At 48.3% G+C, this 24,031-nt stretch overlaps 1 protein-coding gene across 1 annotated transcript in view; it reads right to left on the reverse strand.

The window, feature by feature from the left end:
* The window catches only part of NID2 (nidogen 2), a 269,038-nt gene that overhangs the window by 48,295 nt on the left and 196,712 nt on the right, over positions 1 to 24,031 (reverse strand). The window contains exon 13 of the mRNA XM_086937330.1: positions 18,938 to 19,081. Within this exon, the coding sequence (XP_086793456.1) occupies positions 18,938 to 19,081 (144 nt within the window). The remainder of the gene's footprint in view (positions 1 to 18,937; positions 19,082 to 24,031) is intronic.

The raw sequence follows: 24,031 nt of genomic DNA on the forward strand, positions 1-24,031 counted from the left end.
ATATTTGTCTACTTCTTCCAAAGGAATTGATATTTGGGCTACCCCCACTCTAACTTATGGAGAACATTAACCTGCCTCTTTAAACCCTTCATGTCATGGATTTTAGCTAAAAAAAAAATCATCAATAATTGTATAGAGGCTCTCCCACGTAACCCGGACTGGAGGCTTTCCAACACTATCATGTATTATTATCGAAAAGCAGCGTTTTGTACATACAGATCGATTACTGGTCGAATACAGCATGGACAAGGCAGTGTAATCCCATAATCTTACATAAAAATAAAAATATCCTTTGAGTAAATGTAGTTTCATGGCTAAATTTCCATGTGTAGCTCTAAGAGGCTTTACAATCAAACAGACAGTAACATTTATTAACAATGATTGTGAAAGGTATAAATGGTCATAAAGCAGCCACCATCATGCAATGAAGTATTTACTAGTTCGTTAGAAAAAATGCTGTTCCTTCAAAAAGAAACGCATGTCGCAATTTTTGTGCACAGGTCACATGTTTACATTTTAGCGCACCAAGTAAAACTACACTGTGGAAACTTTCATGAAGGAAATAAATATTACCTCAGAGTTCCAGATTGCATTCATGTGTGTATCAGTGGAATGGGTGCTTGCCTTCACCGCACTAAAAATGTGAACATTTGTGAGCTCCACTGTCAGTTGATAAATTTAACAACTAGAAGGCTGTACCAAACAGCTTAATTATCTTAAATGATGTACAACACAGAGATTAAAGTGGAAATGTACCTAAGTGGGAAAGTATTTCTAATTTTAAGGCGTTTTCCTGAGGTGCCGCAAGTTCTTTATCCCACTTATGAAACCACAGAGCCCGCCAAAGACCGACTGGGTACCACACGCATGCATGTATGGATGGATGGATGCAGTGCCAAGTCATGAAGTTTCACATTCTAATTTAACAATTAGCTGAAATTGTGATTACAGCCAAGGGAGAAAATGTGTTTTCCAAACAAGGCTTTTTTTCTGAAAAACCTCTGATTACATGTCTGATATATGATGAAATAAGTAACTTTAATTGGAGCAAGAATGTAATGCACCTAAAAGTAGTAACCTTCCCAGCACAGCTCCCCTTCAGCAATCAGGAACAGGTGTGGTGTAATTCTTTCCACAGTGCTTAAGAATGTGGACTCATGACTTGGAACTCAAGTTTAAATGTAAGATTAGCTTGGCAGGATGAAAAACTATTTGTTGCTCAGTGGGAGTGTTGGACATGCTCGAATTGGCAGTGCTTGGGGCTTGGCAGAGGTTTTTACGAAGATAAATTACTGCTGCGGTTTCTCTTCCTTCTTTTAATCTCTCATGTGGGAATTGTATTTGAGTCAGGAAGAACAAAGTGCTGAAAATGGACAGATAAGAAACAGGCCAATAAGAAGTACGAGGATTGGACCAAAAAGGGCTGTTAAAAGCTGGAATAGTTTATACTCCCTCGTCAATTAAGCAGCTCAGTTTTGAAAGGACCACCCCAATAGGAATGAAAATATTGTTCCCGCAGAAAAATCTGACAGATTGGAAACAACAAAACCCTAGCCTACAAATACAGCAATTAATTAAAGCATTGGCGTACAATAAAGGGCACAGATTACAAACAGTACATCTGGCTAATAGTGTGCAGATATGAATTGTTGCGTGGGGGCTGCAGAGAGAAGTGTCCTAGATACTTTTCTTCTAACACTTAAAAAACTGCCCATTAAAAGTATCAGCTCTAAGCTATAGGAATTCTCCCTAAGGCGGCCATAAGGGTACCTTTTTTATAGGCAGAGTGGGCTCTGTGAGGAAAGGGAAAGTTCTTTTGGCTTTTGCATAGTATATTTGAAAACATTCAAAATTCCACCTGGCTGTGTTTGATATGGAAAGAGGCCACACTTTGTACGACTTTGAGAAGGCAACAAAATGTTGAGTTTTACGAAAAGATTTTGTTTTATCTACACAGTGCATAAGGGTTCGCTTCACATCCAGAGTATGGAGCGCCTTCTCTTCGACTAAATCAGGTTGGGGAAAGAAAACTGGTAGCTCAATGGATTGGTTAAGGCGGAAGGGAGAAACCACCTTAGGAAGGAACTTAGGGTTATTGCGGAGGACAACTATCTCGGTGGACTTGAAAGACATTTTTTCCCAATGTTAAACCTGGGTACTCCCTAACACACCTGAGAAGTGATAGCGACAAAGGAGGTCACCTACCAGGAGAAGAATCAGAGAGCAAGAATGGGGGGGTGTGGGGGGGCTGAAAAGGAGATCCCATGAGTCTAATGAGAACAGCATTTGGATTCCATGCAGGGGCTGGGGGTACCAGTGGAAGAATAACTTTTCACAAACATTCCCCAAACGCGTTGATAACAGGGATCCTGAAGAGGGTTATGTGTTCTCTATTTTGAAGGTAGGCAGCCACTGCAGCTAGATGGAGCCAAACTGAAATGTAGGATAGTCCACAGGTCTGTAAGAATAGAAGATAGACAATGTCCTGCACACTTGCTGCCAAAGGGTCAATGTGTGGTGATAAACAGTGATAAACAGTAGTGGACGAATCGTTTCAACTCTGCTGCATGGCAGGTTGGGTTAGTGGACCCAATTGCTTCCTTAAGAATGTCTATTTTTTTCTGGACAAAGGTTTAGATAACCAACCCTAAGCCCGACAGAGCCAAATCGTAAGGTTGAGTGTTTTGGGGTTAGGGTGCCTGATTTCTCCATGGCTCTGGGTGAGAAGGTCTGGCCTATTGGGGGGCTTCTGATGCGGAGCCACTGAGAGTTGGAGAAAGGTGGTGAAACCAGGGTTGTCTGGCTTATGTAGAAGCCAACCAGATAAGGGTGAGGGACATCTGCCAAAGCATCTGAACCACAAACGGAAGTATGAGTGGCGCAAAAGCATAGGCAAATGTCACTGACTAGTTTATCCACAGTGGAGTGTACTGCCCATGGACTGTGTGTGTATCTAGAAGTGAAGCTTGGGCATTTGTGTTTTTGGCATTGGTGAGGAGGTCTGACAGGAAACCTCCACTGTTGGAAGTACTAGAAAAAGACTTGTGGCGGGAGTTCCCACTCATGGACTTGTTGCTGCATCCAGCTGTGGACGTTTGCAAAGTTGTTGCCCAATTCTGGAAGGTACTTTACCATAGAGTCCATCTGGGGGCAGATTGCTCACTGTCAACAAGCCTGAGCCAACGCAGACAGCTGAGGAGAGAGTGATGCCTTGTTTTTGGAGATAGTACATGAGGGTCATGTTGTCTGCATGAATGAGGACCATTTTGTCCACAATGTGACCATGGAAGGCTTTCAGTGCTAGGTGAAAGGCAAACAGTTCTAGGTAACTGATGTGGCGACCCTGATGTCAGAATGCCCACGGACCCTTACAGTGAGGCCCTGTAAATGCACCTACCACCCAGTCAGGGAAGCGTTGCACAAAGAGGTTGAGAAAGGGCCACCCCTGTAACAGGCTGTTAGTGTGCCACCACTGCCGAGAGCAAAAATACATATAATGATGCCTCTGGTATTTATTTTAAGGAACCTTATAGTCAATGGACAGATACTATAAATTGTCTGTCCATGCGTATTAAATTGCACACAGAATTAATCTACTGACAAAGATCTTTCGTTCATCTACTTACCATCGGAAGACATTACACTAACAAAAACGAAAAAACAAATACCAAATATCGATTGTAAATATTTGTTTTAGGCACAAAAAGTTTTTTTTATATATATATATATATATATATATATATATATATATATATATATATATATATATATATATATATATATATATATACTAAATTTCTTTAGTTTGTTTCCTTTTATATACATAAATATTCACATTATATACACTGTACAATACAACATAAATACTTCATACAAAAAGCCACACATTTATACCCTTATTCTCCTGGGTTGTAATGAAGCCCAATTTTTTACACATAAAGGAAAATTTGGCATATTATTCTTTGACCTTAATTCCTTTTCTCAATCACCATATATTCATAGAGCTTAAGAAGCTTGAATGATTTTATGCTTCTATTTTATGAAAAGCTCTCAAAAGATTTTTCACAGTCAATTTCCACTTTTGTCTGGTGTTGAATTATGGAAAATGTCGACGCGTTTCGACTTATTAAAAAGTTAAAGCCTCTTCAGGACTTTGGGCAACAAGTACAGAATTTCCTAAAAAATAAAGAACCAAAATAAATACATGTCTATATACATTCACGACTATAACAGTCAAGGACACAGGTACCCAAAGGTGCCCCTCAAGCTACGAGGAGAAGAAATAATTAAGAGGAGAACAACATTCCTAAGGTCTTGGCAACATTTTTTTAAAAAGAAAAGAGATAACACCCCTAATGTGCACCAGTCCAACTCATGATTGGCCCAAAACCACTACACCATCTAATAACAATCGTGTCTATTACATATTAGTATTTCCAAAACAAAGTGCCACAGTTTAAAAAAAACACACAAACCTACCAGCAAAAAGCTGTATTACATCGCCTGTTATAAGTGGAACCTCAATCGTCCTCTCTCACTCTCTCTCAAAGTCGAGAAAAATCGATCTCTAGCACCTACCACTAGGGTAGTGCTACGTGTAAACTTGAGGAGACTACACTCTCTAATTCTATAGATACCGAGACAAAATAATAAAATATACTCAATTCTTCTCACTACACCACATAAAGTCACTATTATTGTATGACAAAAAATTATGTATCTAGCGTGTCTTACTTACCGATTCGATTCTTAAGTTGCAAAAAATTGGTGGCATCAAGCATCCCAATACGATTAAATCGGTATGTAGGTTGGTAAAATTCCTTCCAAGTGGTATCGAGTTGCTTACTCACTAAGTAAAGCCCTTTTCACCATGCAATATATATCCAAGAGCGAATAAAGTTAAAAAGGTGATTCAAAAAAATTGGAAACTGTTGGGCGACTTGGACATACCTAAACCCTTGTTCGCTTTCAAGAAAGGGCAGAATATTCGAAGTCAACTAGTGAGAGCTAAGAGTAACACTGACAAGTAAATGACGAGAGACACTAGAAATCTTCTAGGTTTGCCTCCGGTTATTGGCCATTATAAATGCCACAATTGTGTGGCATGTGACTTGACTAAGGATTCAAAGGAAATTAACATTAATGGCAATACTCACATTCAAAAACATTTTCAAACTGTAATTCAAAAAATTTGATTTACTGTATCATGTGTCCATGCAAAAGATGTTATATTGGACAAACCACTCAGGCAGTAAAACCAGGATTTTACAACATAAATCCAGAATTAAATGTCAGACCATAGGGGCTCCTTTGGTCAATCATTATGTTACACATAATCATTTATTTACAGACATGTATTGGTCAGTATTGTGCTGTGTGACAAATTTGAATAAAGGAGAAACCGAACTTAAACTCAACCACCTGGAAGCGAGACTGATTGAAAAATACCAAACATCCGAAACCGGGTTAAATGATAAAGATGAAGTCTGGTCATTACTCGGTTGATTGGTCTACCATGCATACATTTGACAATTATATGTAGCTGGACTTGGGTCGCCCATCTATATATATACTTAAAATGGATTGATCTGTACCGACGGTTTATGTGACTGTGTGTTCGATATACTGAATTGTTCTAATGAATTGTGTGTTATGTATAAGAAACTTTTTTAGATTGTAAGAGGCAATGGCAACTATTAGGAATATAAGGTTTTTCTAATCACTTATGCGATATACAATATATTATATCTAATTTATTTTTTGATCTTATTAGTTTAATTTGGGCCTTTGTTATTTGATTACTACACAGTTGCTCAGATCACCTCGTCTTTTCAAGAAGGATATTGATGAGTATTTTGGATTTAGCTAGGAATACGTGCCACCATCTTGGATCAGGCTCCTATGAGGACCTTTAGCGTGTAGTCCGTCTTCGAGCCTACTAGCAGCAGGAATAGTCTCTTCTTTGTTTTTATGTACTATGGAAACCTGGATACAGATAGGTTGAATTTTCGGGTCTTTCGGCAGCGTGAACGGAAGTCACGTCTTTTCGGAAGTATTTAAAGAGAAATATATATTGAATGGTGAAAAGGGCTTTACTTAGTGAGTAAGCAACTCGATACCACTTGGAAGGAATTTTACCAACCTACATACCGATTTAATCGTATTGGGACGTTTGATGCCACCAATTTTTTGCTACTTAAGAATCGAATCGGTAAGTAAGACACGCTAGATACATAATTTTTTGTCATACAATAATAGTGACTTTATGTGGTGTAGTGAGAAGAATGGAGTATATTTTATTATGTTGTCTCGGTATCTATAGAATTAGAGAGCGTAGTCTACTCAAGTTTACACGTAGCACAACCCTAGTGGTAGGTGCTAGAGATCGATTTTTCTCGACTTTGATAGAGAGTGAGAGAGGACGATTGAGGTTCCACTTATAACAGGCGATGTGATACAGCTTTTTGCTGGTAGGTTTGTGTGTTTTTTTTAAACTGTGGCACTTTGTTTTGGAAATACTAATATGTAATAGAAACGATTGTTATTAGGTGGTGTAGTGGTTTTGGGCCAATCATGAGTTGGACTGGTGCACATTAGGGGTGTTATCTCTTTTCTTTTTTTAAAAATGTTGCCAAGACCTTAGGAATGTTGTTCTCTTCTTAATTATTTCTTCTCCTCGTAGCTTGAGGGGCACCTTTGGGTACCGGTGTCCCTGACTGTTATAGTCGTGAATGTATATAGACCTGTATTTATTTTGGTTCTTTATTTTTTAGGAAATTCTGTACTTGTTGCCCAAAGTCCTGAAGAGGCTTTAACTTTTTGATAAGCCGAAACGCGTCGACATTTCCCATAATTCAACACAGACAAAAGTGGAAATTGACTGTGAAAAATCTTTTGAGAGCTTTTCATAAAATAGAAGCATAAAGTCATTCAAGCTTCTTAAGCTCTATGAATATATGGTGATTGAGAAAAGGAATTAAGGTCAAAGAATAATATGCCAAATTTTCCTTTATGTGTAAAAAATTGGGCTTCATTACAACCCAGGAGAATAAGGGTATAAATGTGTGGCTTTTTGTATGTCTTATTTATGTTGTATTGTACAGTGTATATAATGTGAATATTTATGTATATAAAAGGAAACAAACTAAAGAAATTTAGTATATATATATATATATATATATATATATATATATATATATATATATATATATATATATATATATAAAAACTTTGTGACTAAAACAAATATTTTCAATCGATATTTGGTATTTGTTTTTTCGTTTTTGTTAGTGTAATGTTTTCCGATGGTAAGTAGATGAACGAAAGATCTTTGTCAGTAGATTAATTCTGTGTGCAATTTAATACGCATGGACAGACAATTTATAGTATCTGTCCATTGACTATAAGGTTCCTTAAAATAAATACCAGAAGCATCATTATATGTATTTTTGCTGTAACGTCCCAGATGCCTTGTTGGGTTTCCCCTGAGAGATATATATACCACTGCAGAGAGCAACAGGTGCAGCTGTTGACCAACAATGGATCTTACCAGTGACACTCCACTAGAGGTGATTATTGCGCTAAGCATTCTTGCAACGTGTGCATGTGTGATCTGGTTTGGAGCACTATGGCATTGCAGGATGCAATTATTCCGAAGAGGCAAATGACTGCGCTGATTGTGACCTGATGATCTGGCTAAAAAAGAGGAAGCAATGCCTGGAAGGCCTGCATCCTTGCTGGACTGGGATAGGTCCTGCCCGCCACTGAGTTAAGTACTGCCCCTAAATGAGCTGAAGCTGAAGGGGTTTAGGGTGGGACTTGGTGGCATTGATGGTAAACCCAAAGTCATATGGGAGGTTTATAGTGGTCTGAGGGTCTGCAAAGCACTGCTGGTGACTTGCATTAGGGATCAGCCAGTCATCCAGGTAAGGGAACACTTGGATGCCATTGCGCCGCAGGTGTGGGCTACAACTGCTAGACACGTTGCAAAGATTATGGGTGCAGTGGCGACACCTAACGGCAGCACTTTGAACTGAAAATGTGTGCCACTTACCACTAACTGCATACAGTGATGGTGAGCTCTGTAAATCGGAATGTGGAAGTAGGCATCTTTGAGGTTCAGGGCAGTCATGAAGTCAACTTGTTGCAGTAGCTGTATCCCATCCTGTAGAATGGCAATGTGGAAATGCTCCGAGAGGATATACTGATTGAAGGTAAGGAGTTCTAGAATAATGCCGAGGGACCCGCCCTTATTGGGAATTAGACATGGAGGAAAACACCCCTATGCCTTGTGGGTGTGATGGCACTGGCTTTATGGCGTCCTTGAGGAGGAGAGTGTTTACTTCTTCCCAAAGTAGGTTATTTGTTGTGGGGAGGGAATGTGTCTGTGGGGTGGGATGTTTGGAGTAGTGGAAGTGACCATGGCATATGATTTTTTTTTTTTAAATAATTTTTATTGTAGTCATACCTGTACAGGCCCTTACATATATAAGCAGCTTCATAAAATTGAGCAGGTATACAATATGATTTGTTGATCAGTACACAGCCGTCATGCCCACAACCCGGGGGTTGGGCGGCGATGATGTCTCTGCTCTTCCGTGCCTGACGTTCAATATAGAGGAGTAGTTGGTGTCCGGATTGTGTGCATGACTACTTTTACAGTCCTACTCAACTATGCGCTAAGCCCCAACTCCCACCCCCTGCGCAAAACCTAAAACTCCCCCCCCTGTCCCGCCCCACTCACCACCACCCGTCTAAGGCTCTTATAGCGGTCATTCCTGGAGTACTGGTGTCAGCCCCCCTGCATATCTGCTGCTCCTAGGGCCTCAGCTTGCCTCATCCGCCCTACTTGCCTCGGGGGCCTCCTCCTCCTCGTCAGCCTCGCTATCCCTGAGTGCCTGTACCATTACTTCCCATGAGGTCGCAGTGTCAGCCGCTGTCTGGCTAGGGGTCCTGCGCGCAAGCTGGTACCTGTGTGTGCTGTCAGCCGTCGCCCATTTTAGAAATTCCTGCCGCCACCTCCGTGGATTTGGCCCCACCCTCGCCTTCCAGTTCCTAGTGATCTCCCTCTTAGCCACCATCAACCCCATATCGATAAACTTGCTCGTGAGTTTGTTTTTGGGGGTATGGGGAAACCAGTGCAAGAGACATTCCGCTGGTCCATATTCTATGGTCCTTTCTGTCACCTCGTTCAACACCTCCCCTATGTCCTGCCAATAACCCCGTAGGGCAGGGCACGCCCACAGCATGTGCACTAATTCGGCCCCCTCTTCCGGGCACCGGGGACAGGTCGCTGTTACCGCGCCAAAATACCGCCTGATCCTTCCCGGGGTCATGTACGCCCTATGCAATACATAGTAGTGGATTAGTTGAAATCTAGCGTTTCTCGTGCTGTTGCGAGCCCTACGGATAAGCTGTGCCCACGTTGTATCAGGTATGTCTTTACCCAGGTCCGCCTCCCACTTGGCTTTCAGGGATGTAAGAGGAGGGATATTCTCTCTAACCATTCGATTGTAAAGGCACGTTACCGCCTTGAGCGTGCCCGCCGCCATCATAGTGTACTGGCACGCTGCTGCCGTCTCAGGTTCCTCAAGTCCCGTACCCCAGTGGGCCTGCACTGCCCTGGTTACTGCCGCATGAAGCAAAAATCCCCCTCTCGGGATGTCGAAGCGCTCCATTAACTCCTGGAACGGGAGCAGCGCGCCATTTTCATAGAGGTCCCCAACCACCTGTACTCCCGCTTCTTCCCACCCCTGCAGATGCGACCAGTCGCCGCCATACGGTAAGGCTGTTAGCATGCCCAGAGGGATCTCTGGTGCATATGGGCGCCGAATTCCCGCCCTCCTCTGTGCCCGGTTCCAGCATTGATGGTACGTGTGTTGTTCCAGCGACAAATCCCGACTGTCCAGCCACTGCTGGAGGGTAATATACGCCAGGACGTGTCTGGGCGTCCCCCGCAAGCTTTCGTCCTCTGGGCCCCGAAACACTCTCGCTACCTCCTGCGTGAAGATCTGCAATTGGGCCGCTAGATAATAAAGCTCAAAGTCCGGCACCGCCAGACCCCCCTCATCTTTCGGGCGAGAAAGCGTGGCCAGCGCCACTCTGCACCGTCCCGCTCCCCAAATGAACGTCGTAATCAGAGATTTAAGCAGCCTAAAGAAGGAGCTAGGTAGCCAGATTGGGAGCGTCTGGAAGTAATACAATAATCTCGGCAGGGCAACCATCTTCAGCAAGGAGATCCGGCCTGCCACCGAGAGCGGTAACGTGGCCCAGAAGGCCATGCAGCCCCTCAGTCCTCGCACGCACCGCCCCAGGTTGCCCTCAAGCAAGTCATCCGTCTTATGGTAAATATGGGCCCCCAGGTACTTAATACAGGTAGGTTCCCAGGCCGCCTCCGACCGGTGTTGTGGCTGGGCAGCGCCCTCCAGTAGCGGGAACAAACTCGTATTGGGCCAGTTAACCCTCAGGCCCGACATCTCTCCGAAGCTCTCTAGCAGTGCTTCCGCTCCCTGCAAGTCCTCAACACCGTCGTGGAGGAATAGCAGTAAATCATCGGCATATAGCGAGATGAAATGTTGCCCGTCTCGGGCCCGCACTCCACGGAAGTGCCGCCCCGTCCGGGCCTCAGCCGCCAGCGGCTCTATAGCCAATGCAAATAGAAGCGGCGAGAGGGAGCAGCCCTGTCGAGTGCCTCGTTCTACCGGGTAGCAGAGGGACACCGTCGATCCCACCCTCACCCTTGCTATCGCCTCCGCATAAAAGACCTTCGTCCAATGAATATAGCCAGCTCCCAGCCCAAATCGCTCCATTACAGCATAGAGGTAGTCCCACTCTAGACTGTCGAAGGCTTTTTCAATGTCGACCGAGAGAATCAGTTCCGTCCCAGCCCCGCCGTCCAGCCCGTCCATGAGACGGACAAGCCTTCTGATATTTATTGTGGTGTTGCGCGTCGGTATAAAACCGTTCTGGTCTTCGTGCACGAGTCCCGTCATGTGAGGCAGGAGCCTCGCCGCTAGTATGGAGCTCAGGATCTTATAATCTGCGGTGAGCATAGAGAGTGGTCGATAGGACGCGGGGTCACTACTCTCTCTGCCGGGCTTCAGCAGTGGAACCACTAATGCCTCCCGCATTGACTGCGGTAGTCGGCCCGCCGCCTTGGCCTCTTTATAAACGGTCAGGAGTCGCGGCGCCAGAACATCTAGATATTTGCCATAGAACTCTATGGGGAGCCCGTCTATTCCCAGCGATTTGTTCCGTGCCATGCGCCGTACCGCCGACCTGATCTCCCCCAGTTCAATGTCCGATCCCAGGTCTTTCGCCTGCTCTGCCTCCAGCCGTTGTAGGGGTAAACCAGTCAAGAAGGGTTCTGCCAGCCCCGTCCGGTCTCCTGGGGCACTCTTGTACAGGCCCTCGTAATACTTCTGGAAGCCGTCAACTATGCCCAGCTGAGTGTGTTGTACCACGCCCGATGTATCCCTCAGTTGAAGTATGGGAGCGCACCGTCTAGTGGGGTTCGAAAGCCACGCCAGGAGGCTGCCCGCCTTATCGCCGTCCACATGGGAGCGCAGCACATATCGCTTATAGTCAAAGGCTCGGAGCCTCTCTACCTCAATGGCTACAGCCGAGCAAAGTGTCTCCTGGAGTTCTGGGTGTCCGGGCCGCTCCCTTTCCGCCTCCCTCAGCTTGGCATCCGCCTTAGCCAAATCGCCCAGCAACACTTTCCTCACGCCTACATAATCCTTGATACAGATACCCCTCACCACTACCTTAAAGGCGTCCCATTCCGTCGCCCTAGAGGTCGCCGTCCCTTCATTCTCCGTGAAATATAAAGCCACCCCCTCCGCCAGGGCCGCCTCGAATAGGGGGTCTTCCAGGGTCTCAGGCCGTAGCTTCCAGATCGGGACCCTGGGTTTCTCCGCTACCCACGCTAGCCGGATCAGGAGTGGATTATGGTCTGAGATTGTTCTCGACAGGTACTCCGATCCAGTGACGCACGGCAGCACCCCCTGGGAGCAGAGTATCGTGTCTAAGCGGACATGCAAATCATGCAGCCCGGAGAAAAATTAGTAATCCCGGTCAGTCGGGTGTTGCCCTCTCCAGACATCCGTAAGTTCCCAGCTCTCCTGCCACTCCCTTCTACCTCTAGATAGCCTGTGTACCGGGGAATCGTGTAGGGGGGGGGGGGGGGGGGGGGGGGTGGGACCTATCCAATGTGGGGTCTGCAATGGAATTAAAGTCACCCCCCAGCAGGACCGGGCCCGCCAGGGAGTGAGCCAGCGTCCCTGACAGTGTCGCGAGGAAAGCCAACTGGTCCGTATTCGGGGCATATATACTAGCTAATACAACATCTCTACCTTCTAGCTTCTCCTCCGCCACCACATACCTCCCTTCCTGGTCCACCCATTGGCGCGTGAGCTGGAAAGGTGTGCCCGCCCTAATCCATAGTAGTACTCCCCTAGCATAGGCCGAGTAGCTGGTGTGAAAAACCTGTCCCCGCCATCTCCTCTGTAGCGCCGCCCCCTCCTGTCGTGTAAGATGCGTCTCCTGCAGCATTGCAATGTGTACTCCCCTCCGCACTAAATAGGCATGTACTTTATGTCTGCGCTGCATAGTATGCAGGCCCTGCACATTCCAGGTAATACAGTTCAGCCTATTCACATTAGCCATTGTCCCAGTGATCCGGTCGAAACACTCCCTCCAGTTCCTGCCCTTCGACGGTGGTGGTGCCCCCCCTGAACAAAACAAAGCATCTCAACAGTCCTACCCATGGTGTACCCAGGGTCAATAACTTCAAAAAGAGTAAACAATCCCCAACTGTGGAGCCCCCCCCCCTCCCCCAGAACAGGCCCCAATATCGAGATATCAGTCCCCATCCAAACTCCCACACCTGATTGACCCAGGTCTCAACTACACAGCCGTAGCTGTGGGTGCCTTAAGGGCCTACGGAGCGCGGCCTCGTCCAGAGGGGGGCTGCGCTGCCCAGCTCCTCGCTCCCTCCCCAATTTCCCATGACCTCCCTGCTCTGAGCACCCCGGTGTGCCCCGACCCCCGCTATGTACGTAGGCACGGGTTCCCCTCCCAGCCATCCAAACATTACCCATTGTCCTCTGCCAGCAGTTCAGATATTCAGGATCTCATCCGCCGTTTGTGGCGTCACCAGCGGCCCTCCTGTCCGATGAATCCCAGAAAGGTCCGACTCCGAGTCTGAGGCCGAGACATGAGTGTCCGAGTCCGTGGCCCCCCTAGAGCCGGGGCCCTCCGCTCGTCCCAGCTTCCCCACTTCCAGTAATGCGGCCTGCCGTTCTGCTTCAGTCTGGGAGGCCGTCAGCCCCAGCTTCCCCCGCCCTCGTTTCCTCAGCCTCTTCGATTTCCGCAGCCGTGTTGGCGAGCGTTCCCGCTCCTTCTCCCGCTCCTCTTGTGCCTTGGCACCGTCAGTCCCAGCCTTGTATGTCTCCCACCAGTCCCAGGCATCCGCTGACGTGCTAAAGAAGATCGCCTTGTCGTCTACCACCACTCGTAGCCTGGCTGGGAAAAGCAAGGAGTAGGCAATTCCTTCAGTCCGCAGTTCCTTTTTGATTGTAAGGAAGGAGGTCCGCTGCTTCTGCGTCTCGAAGGTGAAATCTGGGAAAAGTGTGACCCTGCTGTTCGCAATCTGGAAGGGGCCATCCTCTCGGGCTTTTCACAGGAGCAGATCTCTGTCCTTGTGGTGAAGCAACTTGGCTATGATCGGTCTGGGCGGGAGCCCAGGCTTGGGAGGCCCTGAGGGGACTCTATGAGCATGCTCCAGAGTGAAGAATGGCGAAAGCCCTTCCGGCGCCACCACTGTTTTCAGCCATTCCTCCATGTAGGCAATCATGTCCCTCGCCCCCTCCGTCTCCGGCACGCCTACGATCCGCACATTACTGCGCCGGCTTCTATTTTCTGCGTCCTCCGCTCGCCTTTCCAGGGTGCGTATGCGGTCCAGGGCCTCCGTTAGCTTACCCTCCATCACCTTGTGAGCTGGCGCCAGGTCTTTGATCACCGTTTCAGCATCCTTGACCCTGTCCTTTAGTTTGTCGTGGTCCGCCCGGAGCAAGCCCAGCCCCGACGCCACCTGCGCTATATCGTTGTGAAGCGCGTCTCGACTGGCCGTTATGGCGTCCAATATCCGCTCCTGCAAGCGCTGCAGGTCCGGCTGCTCAGTGGGGCCCCCCTCCGCCACATCAGACGTTGCCGCCTCCTCCGCTTTGGCTCTCGGCTTCCCCATTGTAGCCGGCCTCGCCGCTCACGTCCTTCTCACTTGCTTGCTTCCCCCGGGCCTCAGCCACGTGGCCAGCTCCCGTGCGCTATGGGGTCTCGCTGCGCAGATACCGCACACCAGAAGTAGCGCCTGCCGTGATGCTCGTCCCCCGGGAACTGTGGCAGTCTGTCCTCACCCTCCTGGGTTAGCGTTTCTGGCTGGTCGCGCCACAGGCCCTCCGCTGGTCTATGGGCTTCTCTGCTTTGTCCCCACACACAACGCAAGCCTCCGCGGCGGGAGCGAGGGGGGGGGGGGGGAGATGTGCTGCTCCGTGTTCCGTCCCCTGTGGTCCACCGCTCAGAGCGGCCCCCGCTCACCTGCTGGCATGTCCGGGGCCCAGGGCTGGGTCGCTGTTCGTCTTTTCGCCCTCTCGGCAATGGAGGCTGCCTGCTAGCTCCGCCTGCAGTGGCGCACCCGGGCGGTCCTCCCTTCCAGCTTCCGCGGCCGCCGCGCACCGCAGCCGGGGGCCAAGGAGCGTCTCCCGCAGTGGGGGGTATCGCCGCTGGAGACGTCCGAGCTGGCGACCGTGCCCCTTCCGTGTACTCCGGCAGTGCGGTCCGCTGTTTAGCCCTCGGTCTTTCAGGGCTCCGCCGCGGCAGCCATCTTGCGCGTCGCTTTCTTTTTCTCCGCTCCGGCGGCCGCTGCGATCGGCGGCCGTTCTCAACGCCGCAGTGACGCCAGCAGCTCAAACCCTGCCCAGCCAGTCACCATCGAGTCCTCAATCGGCGCCGGGGCACACACGGGCTCTCCGGCCCTTTTTTACAGGATTATCGCGGGGAAGAGGCACGGAGCTCCGGGCTCACGCCACCATTTCCCTCGGCGCTCAAGCCACGCCCCCCGTGACCATGGCATATGATGCATAAAACCCACCAATCTGAGGTGATCTGCTACCATGTCATGTTGATTCCTTCGAGTCGACCCCCAACACTGTCATGTGATGGGGGAAGAAGGGGATATCACTGCTTGAGAAGGGCAGCACCCTTGGGGGAACCACTCATAACTCTTTCTTTGGAGCTGGTGCCTCTGTAGGTACCAGGAAAGTAACGCCTAGTGGAGAATTGTTGAGGCTGCTGGTGGTAGAACAAGGTGGAAGCCTCTGGGGAAGTGGCCTTGGAGCTGCCTCTGTTGGCAGACTGCCAAAAGGACCCAAGAAGGGAGGGCATTTGGAGGGTGCCCATAGCCTTGGCAGTCTCTGTGTCTTTCTTGATCTTCTCCAGCATCTGGTCAACCTGTGGTCCAAAGAGGTGTTCTCCGTCAAAAGGCAAGTTCAGGAAATGCTGTTAAATGTCTGGATTGAATCCAGAGACATGGAGCCAGGCGTGCCTATGGAAAAGGAGGCTGTAATTAATGGCATACGCCTTCGTATCGACAACATCCAGGGCACAGTACATGGCAGTGTTTCAGATGGGTTTACCTTCAGAGGCCAACTCTTGACCTCTTTTGAGGTGCTCAATGTTGGAGGAGCCCCTCCATTTCATCCCAGTAATCCGACTGAATTAGCAATGTAACAGTGGGTGTCAGATTGAGCAACGATGTGTTTGCCAGCAGCATCAATCGGCTGACTTTCCTTATCGGGTAGCAGTGCATTGCTATTTCCCTGTGGATAGGCTCACTTGGGGGCGGTGTGGACTACCAAAGATTCTTGGGGAAGTTGACCTTTGAAGTAGACCGGATCTGATGCAGAAACTTTATATTTTTTCTCCACTCTGGAGGTAAACACCTGGGCTTTAATTGGTTGCTTCCAAATATCAGGAGCTTATATGAGCACCCCCTACAGCAATGGGAGGTATTTCATAGAATGCTGAGAGGATGCAAGAGTTAATCAAGAAATCCTCCTCAATGGAGTCTTTGTACATTTCCACCTTGTGGAAAGATGGCGAGGACCTTGTGGTAGGAGGTGGTGTCATCTGGCAGGTATGGACAGGTAGGGTAAAGGTCAGGGTCCATATAACTTGGAGGATCTACATCATATTCATCCCAGGGATCATCCCGGGGAAGCAGGCCCAGTGGCGTAACAAAGGCCCTCGCAGTGTCGGGAGCCCCCGAGCTCAAGGGGGTCCCCTCGGCACAGTACCCTGGCATGAGCCCTCATGAGTGAGTCCAGAAGGGGGCCCTTCCATTTACTTTGCAGGAAAGCTCCCTCAAGTTTCGTTACGCCACTGTGCAGGCCATAGGGGTCCCCTTAGTACCCTGGACTATGCCCCCCAACCCTTCAGTTTGGTGACCCAAGAGGGGAGCAGGGGGTCAGCAGGTAGAGGGGAGTGGAGGAGTTGATATGGACAAGGCAATGGTAGAGGGCTGGTTGACTTGCATGTCTCCTCTTGCTCTTTGGTTGTGGTGGGAGGTCGAGGGATTCCTCGACGCAGAGTTTGTATTTGGAGCTATCCTTGATCGGTACCTGGCAAGAATGCGTCCAGTGTGTGGGTGACTCAGGATGTGAAAGCTGAAGGGCATGGAGTTCTTCCTGTAGTTGCTGAAGAAGGGGTTCAACAGAGCTGGCGGAGGAGGCAGGTCTTGACGTAAAGTGCTTTGGTGCAAGCATGTGTGTCGCCGATACTGAACGAGGCTTCAATGCCGAAGGTCCTGGCTCCAAAGGGTGCTTTGAAGAAGCTGTTGGTGCCAAGGGAGCAGCAGTGGCGAGTGCCTAGGCTTCAGGAAATTCTTCAGCGCCAAGGCTGGGCCTGGTGTCCGAAGTGTGAGCTCGATGTTTATCATCGCTAGGAGGCAGGCAGGAAGCCTGTTGGAGGGCTCCGAGGCAGGATGCCTGACCATTTGACAAGGGATGCTCAGGGTGGGATTGGTGCCGGGGAGGTGGGTCAGTACTCCCAGCCTGCTCGGCGGAAGGAAAGTTCTCTATTTCCAGATTGGAATCAGAGCTGGGTTCTTGTGGGAAGGCCTCTTCCTCGGTGGCTGGCTGTTCCGGCTGGGGCTTGCCCTCTAGGTACACCACTCCTCTGCAACATTTTGTGATCTCAAGCTTCAGGGTAAAGTATTTTCTTCAAACAGAATGAGAAGCAGTCATCGCATGAGGCGTTGTCTTACCCCTGGGGAGTGACTGCGATTGCAGACCAGGTGTAGAACAGTCCTGTGGTATTAAGCTCAGCAGAGAGGACAGTAGCGCAAAAACGTCTGCTCCATAACAGGTGAGACATGTTTGCAGTGGACAAAAGATTGGGAAGGCCTCAAAGGGCAAGGCCCCTACCATGGCATTGAAGTCATTCTCGTTCCCAACCTGGACAAGCAGAAGCGCACTGAGTCGGAAAAGTGTAAAGCGCCAAATAACAATATCGTCATAAAGGCGGAACGGAGAATGCCTGAAGATATCACCGCAACAGCGTTGATCCGGAGTTCTGTAACACACATGTGAACTGAAAGGCAGAAAGACAACAATCTAACAATGGAGCCCATGCCCATGACAATTACCAGCAATAGTTGATATATTCAAGGCTTCTTCAAAGAAAAATAACTTGCACACATTCAGGCTCAATACTAGATGGCAGGAGTATGCACCGCACGTGTATCTACAGCCATACATGTGTCTTGGGTAATGCTAGACCTACAAGTAGTGGGCTCTTTGAACCAATATTTTGTAGATTGTATTCACATTAAGAAGCCCTGCACTCAAGGGTTGGGCAAACATAACACCAGGTACTGAACCTCGCCAGACTGCTGATCTTACTCCAGTTTCATGCTCAGTCTAGTATCTTTCCTGACACTAGTGAAAACAGGTGAGACCAGTGTCCTCAGTGGGAGCTCTGATCCTGTGGGTGCCTTAGACACCAAAAATATAAACTGTCAGGGAAAGATACAGGCTTCCGATGTTTTATAGTTCCCCAGAGACTACATAGTCGGTTACTAGCCCTCTGCTACATCTCTTCCCATTGAGGACATGTTAACCAACTTGGATCCTATACTTGTTTATGGACTCTAGTGAACTCCACTGTGTCCCGGTCACCTGTGTCTGGTTGGACGTCCTATTGTAATTGACCTAGGACATCAGAACTAGGAACTGCAAATATGGCCAGTATTTTGACATCTTAATATGATTGGGTAGTTAAAATGGGATTCCTGCATACACTCAAACACAAAAGTCAGAAAATATTTTGGTGGTTTTAAGGTCCATCTTGGTTTCAGTGGTAAAAGGCAACATGATCTTGTTCATCTCTAGCAGCTGAATAATTGCAGAATTGTGCTCATGCTACATGACACCTCATGCATGTCTGCATTTCACAAAACCATTAATGGCAGTACAGTTTTCATAGTTGTGCCTTTGATTATCCTATGGTACCTGCCTTTACAAGTTCATCAGCCAATGCCCTAAAAAAGTTGATTTTGTGTTTATAACTAAAAATATACAGTTGCATGTCCAAAATATTTTACTTTTAAGCATTGTTAATGATGCTAGTCCTTGAATAGTAGCAACATTCAAGGGGTATACTAGTCAACAGCTCACTCACTCTTACAATCTTTGTCTGGCACCTATGTGGAATTTTCAGCCATGTAATACTAAAGAGAACTATAAAAATGAAATGGATTCAGGACGTCTATAATAAAAATATGCAATACTATTTTCTTTGCTTATAAGTCACCAGTGATAATTAAAGCAAGGGTAAAATGACATCCCAAAACAGTTCTTTCCAGGTGAGTTTAAACACTTACCAGAGCAATTTTGTCCATCACCAGTGTAGCCTGGAAGACATGCACACCTGAAGGAACCGTCTCCATGGGAGATGCACTGTGCAACATCAGGAGAAGCACAGTTATGCCTGCCATCTTCACAGGGATTGCGTGATGGGATGATTACTGAGTAAAGTAAAACAAATTAGAGAGTAAAGCTAAAAAAAAGAATTAATTATATTTGTGTCAAGTCCTCCAACATATTCATAAGCAGAAACACTATGCACTTGAATAAACTGAAATGGTTACTTACCTGTAGTAGTTTTATAGTATGAAGAGGTTCTGAATTTGCATGCTGTGCATTACTCCATCATCAAGTGGTTGGGTCTGGAAGGGGGCGTGGATTAGGCAGCCACGATGGCAGACGTGTCTAAGTAGAGCTCCGTCAAACAGCCCAAACAAGAGCCAGTTCCAGGTGCAGGCGAGCCCAGATTGCAGGGACAGGGCGGTCTGGGAGACAACGAGGAGCCCCCGCGCTTGCCCCCGATAGGATCGGAGCAATGGGACTCAGAATCTGCCTGGGGACAGGATCGGCAAGCGGGCGGACAGTGACAAAATGGCAGCGCCGAGCTCATAGATCTCCATCACAGTGAAAATAAGGCCTGCAGAGAGTCTGCGCCGACCTCGGGGGCAGGAGCGAAGCAAAGCCAGCAGATCGCTGGAGGACCACCCGGTAACAGCAGCAAGTGCCACCCGACGCGAAGCCCGCAGGCCTTTGAGGTCTGATCATCAAGATTGCGGCGACCGGAGATACGGGACCAGAGCTGTGATACCTCTGCTGCAGCACAGGAAGCCCCGGGCAGAAGAAACTGCGGCAGTTCACCACGGCTGATCAAGGTGAATAGGGGAGACCGCCAGCTAAGGGGGGGATCACATACCAACTGCGCGTGATTGGGGAGAACTGCCCCCAGCTACCCAGAGTGCAACCGGACTCCTGCTAAGGGGTTGCGGGCCCACGCACAGTGACACCAGTCTCAGAAGGCCGCCGGGTGAAGACGCCGTAGGGACAGGCCCCGCCAAAGAGACCCCTGAGCCCCAACACAAGGAGAGCAGGAAAGGTGCCCGATGGTAAGGAAGACACAGCAAAACGCATAGTCCGCACTGGAGGCAACAGGAGAACAGTTTCTCGCTCCCCAGGAGCGGGCTGGTGTAAGATAAGAGGGCAGAGGGCCCTACACTACCACACGAGCACCAAACACCTCAAACCGACGAATGGGCAGTGACATTCCCTGCACTACGCATCACTTGAGGCCACATCACGCCCATCGCGCCCTCCCACCCAACCACCTGATCACCAATAAGGACACAGTGCAATTTCCACCCTCTCACTGTTTACAACAAAGGGCCACTACAAGAGGACTAACAGAGACACGGGGGATACAACCGCCCTCCTCCTATCCTTCTGCACCCAAGGTCTTTCTGAGAAGGACACAGTACTCCGCGCCAGGACCCGAGGCGCGGCGTGTGAGCTGGATAGGGTCACATGATGGAGAATGAGCGCGATGGTGAGGCGGAGGAGCTATCACATAGAAGAGGAAAGCCGTGAACCCTCCGAAAACCCAGGGGGAGAACGCACCACTAGGATAGGCAGATTGACGCTGCAGAGCGAACAAACGAGTCAGGGCATAGCCAACAGGCACATCCTTGGAGCCCCTTCAGAATGGGTAGGCAGCGAGCAGTCCGGAACCCGCAAACACCTGCCCACACAAGACAATCCTCCCAGTCCACAAAACATTCCGGAACAGAAGAGGACGTCGGGACATCAGCATCAATGTCCTACAAACTGGACAAAGTTTTGGTGGCTATTGAACACTCGCGAATAAGGATGGAGGATAGATTCGGAGCACTAGCCACAGACTTCAATCTGCTTAGAGACAACTATCGGAAATTGTCTGATAAAGTGACGCGAGGAGACTAGGTTTTCAAGAACATAGAACCTCAAATAAAATCTCACCAGGAAACGCTGACTGAACTTCAACGCAGGGTCAAGATCCTAGAGGAAAAGACAGATGATTTAGAAGGCCGCTCCTGGCGCTGCAACATCCGGGTGGTCAACTTGCCAGAAGGAGTGGAAGATCCTAACCCGGTTGAGTACGTGGAGTCATGGCTCAAGTCATTCACCTCGGTCACAGAACAGACTCCATCCTTCTCAGTGGAAAAAGCAGACAGGGTGCCAGATCGGAAGCCACCGTCTGGAAATCCGCCTCGGCCACTCCTGCTAAAACTCCTGCACTTTTGTGATAGGGATGCAGTGCTCCTAGCAGCCCGACAAAAAGGACCTATACAGGTTGGAGATAAGACAGTCATGCTCCTCACGGATTACTTCCGTACGGTGCAACGACAACGAGCAACATTCTTAGAACGGTTGCTTCGGAAAAAAGGGATACAATACTCCCTACTCTTCCCAGCACGGCTTAAAATAATGCATGTTGGACGCACCAGCTTCTTTACGTCTCCCAAGGATGCATATGGTGGGCGGAAAAGCATCCACAAACAGGAAAACCCTGAGCTTATCACCATGACAACCGAGGCCCCAAAGGCAAACTTCACCAGGTGAACAGAGTGACCCAAGGACAGACCGCATTCCGCTCAGAGGCGCCAGGGAGGGGCCCCCCAGACCTTGAACAAATCGCCGAGGAGCGTCGGAGAGCCCTACAATCGGCGGCAAAAATAGGGCCAATAGGGGGAAGTTCGGATGGAGACGGGCCCTCACGTCTTCACCCCCGAAGACAAACTAGACACCACCACCACGTCCAGGGATGGCTCGGTGTAACCCCACAGACTGCGGACACTTTCATTTAAGCAGCATGCTATGCAGTGGTAAGATCTGTAATACCGACCCGGAACAGGAAAAACCTGCTCAAGTGTGCACTGTTCCTAATGAACTAACTGTTCACAGTTTCAAACAAAAATCAATTCCAATTTCAAATTATACTTAATCTAATTGTACCACAACGTCACTTTGGTTTGTACTGTTGTTTACTTAATTTTCCTTTTTTCAGAACATAATTATATAACTTGTATTCACACTGATACTAAATTATTCAACATGCAATTGCTGTGTTTCAATGATTGTCCATATTGTTTATACTCATACAAATTCACTCATTGAATATCTAACATCATCATTTTGCTACTGAACCACGGTTAATTTCTGGCCCAATGCATTTCGGAACCGAGGTTCCTTCCTCAGGGGCTGCGTTCTCGAAAATGCGAGGGTGAACCCTTCCTAGTGTTGTAGCCTCAATGGATATTCAAGCAGACATATCCGCCTATCCCTGCAATGTATTTTAAGAGATGCAGCTCGTAGTTAAAGCCCCGCAGCAATGCTTGTGAAGAACCTTGTCGTCAGGTACTCTTCTAGGCGTGTTGTATGCTGTCGTGTATTATAATAGTGTTGGGCGCTCCGCATCAGAGGACATGAAAAGGCGTTTACTCTGCTCTGGTTGCTAAACGTGTTTAAAACTATCGCTTAAGGTGAATCTCATCCGTACGGTCCGCCGTCAACGGGAAGACTGCCGTCTTAATTGCTTTTCGCGCCCGATTTAATGAGTGAATTTGTATGAGTATAAACAATATGGACAATCATTGAAACACAGCAATTGCATGTTGAATAATTTAGTATCAGTGTGAATACAAGTTATATAATTATGTTCTGAAAAAAGGAAAATTAAGTAAACAACAGTACAAACCAAAGTGACGTTGTGGTATAATTAGATTAAGTATGATTTGAAATTGGAATTGATTTTTGTTTGAAACTGTGAACAGTTAGTTCATTAGGAACATTGCACACTTGAGCAGGTTTTTCCTGTTCCGGGTCGGACTTGGTTTATACATGGGGAGCCAACACATGTTTTAAGTGTAGCACCCTTGTCAAAATAGTCTAAAGAAGGGAATAATATTAGAGTGCGCCTCTTAACCCCTTGTGGGTATACTTGTGAAGATCTGTAATACACCATATGCACCCTATTAAAGCCCAGGTGGGAGATAGAGAACACACGTGCACCCCCTCCTACCACTTTAAGCGGACTCAGGATAGACCACCATAACTTTACAGTAGGGCTCCAACACACATTGATGGCGAGAATAGCTGGCGCCATGCATACATGACTCACTGATCACATAGGGCGGATCAGAATATATATCACAGGCGTCAGGGGCCACGATCCCCACCCCCCCGGTTAAAATGAATTAACGCTAACATAGGTTGTCTAGTTTGGACAGACCGCCGTGTGCTGTAGGCCCCCCAAAGTTGGGAAGTAATCCCCACGTTGAGTTCAACCTCCCCTCCCCACAATCCCCACATTACTGGTACGCAACATCACACAGACAGGTAGCTTTGCATTATCTATGGGAACACTACGTCGAATGGGAATCACTGGACACTATGACCCAACCAGGACCGGCCCCACCAGCCCCCACAGAAGCCAAGACATGACACCCAGAGTAACGACTACAGATATTAGCCTCCTGACGCTGAATGTTAAAGGCCTTCGTAAATGCTATCCGGTTTATTCCTACACCAAACGTCAAAACGCACAGATCGTTCTCTTGCAAGAGACGCACTTAACCATACAGGAGATAGACAAGCTACAGGCTAGATGGCGGGGGACCAGAGGCGCAACTAGAGCCAAATTTCGGGGGGGGGGGGGGTGAGAGCTAAGAAAATATTTGGGCGGGGGGGGGGAGGCTGAACCTTTAATCAGTAGGCAGAGTGGAGCTGCAAGGCCTCCAACAAGGGCTGAAACAACAGCAAGGTCTAATTAACATTCAAATGGTCTTTTAAAGACCTGTGAAACGTTCGGGTGTGGCTCTGTGTATGCCCGGTATCTGTCTCATCTCGGGCTGCCACACACGGCGGGGGGGGGGGGGGGGGCGGGGGGGCTGAAGGCCGGTGAGTCTAATGGGTGTTGCGCGCCTGCGGGGGACCATATGTGCCACATCATATTCCGTATATGCGCGTGGGGCATTGATCTGGGTCAGACCAGGGAACCCATTTCAAGAACTCTGAAGAGCGGTGGACAAAGAGGGGAGATACGCACTTTTAGAGGGCCTCTTTGATGGGCAGCGGATACT

This window comes from Lissotriton vulgaris, chromosome 9 (genome assembly GCF_964263255.1).
Source record: "Lissotriton vulgaris chromosome 9, aLisVul1.2, whole genome shotgun sequence".
Taxonomy (NCBI): Eukaryota; Metazoa; Chordata; class Amphibia; order Caudata; family Salamandridae; genus Lissotriton; species Lissotriton vulgaris.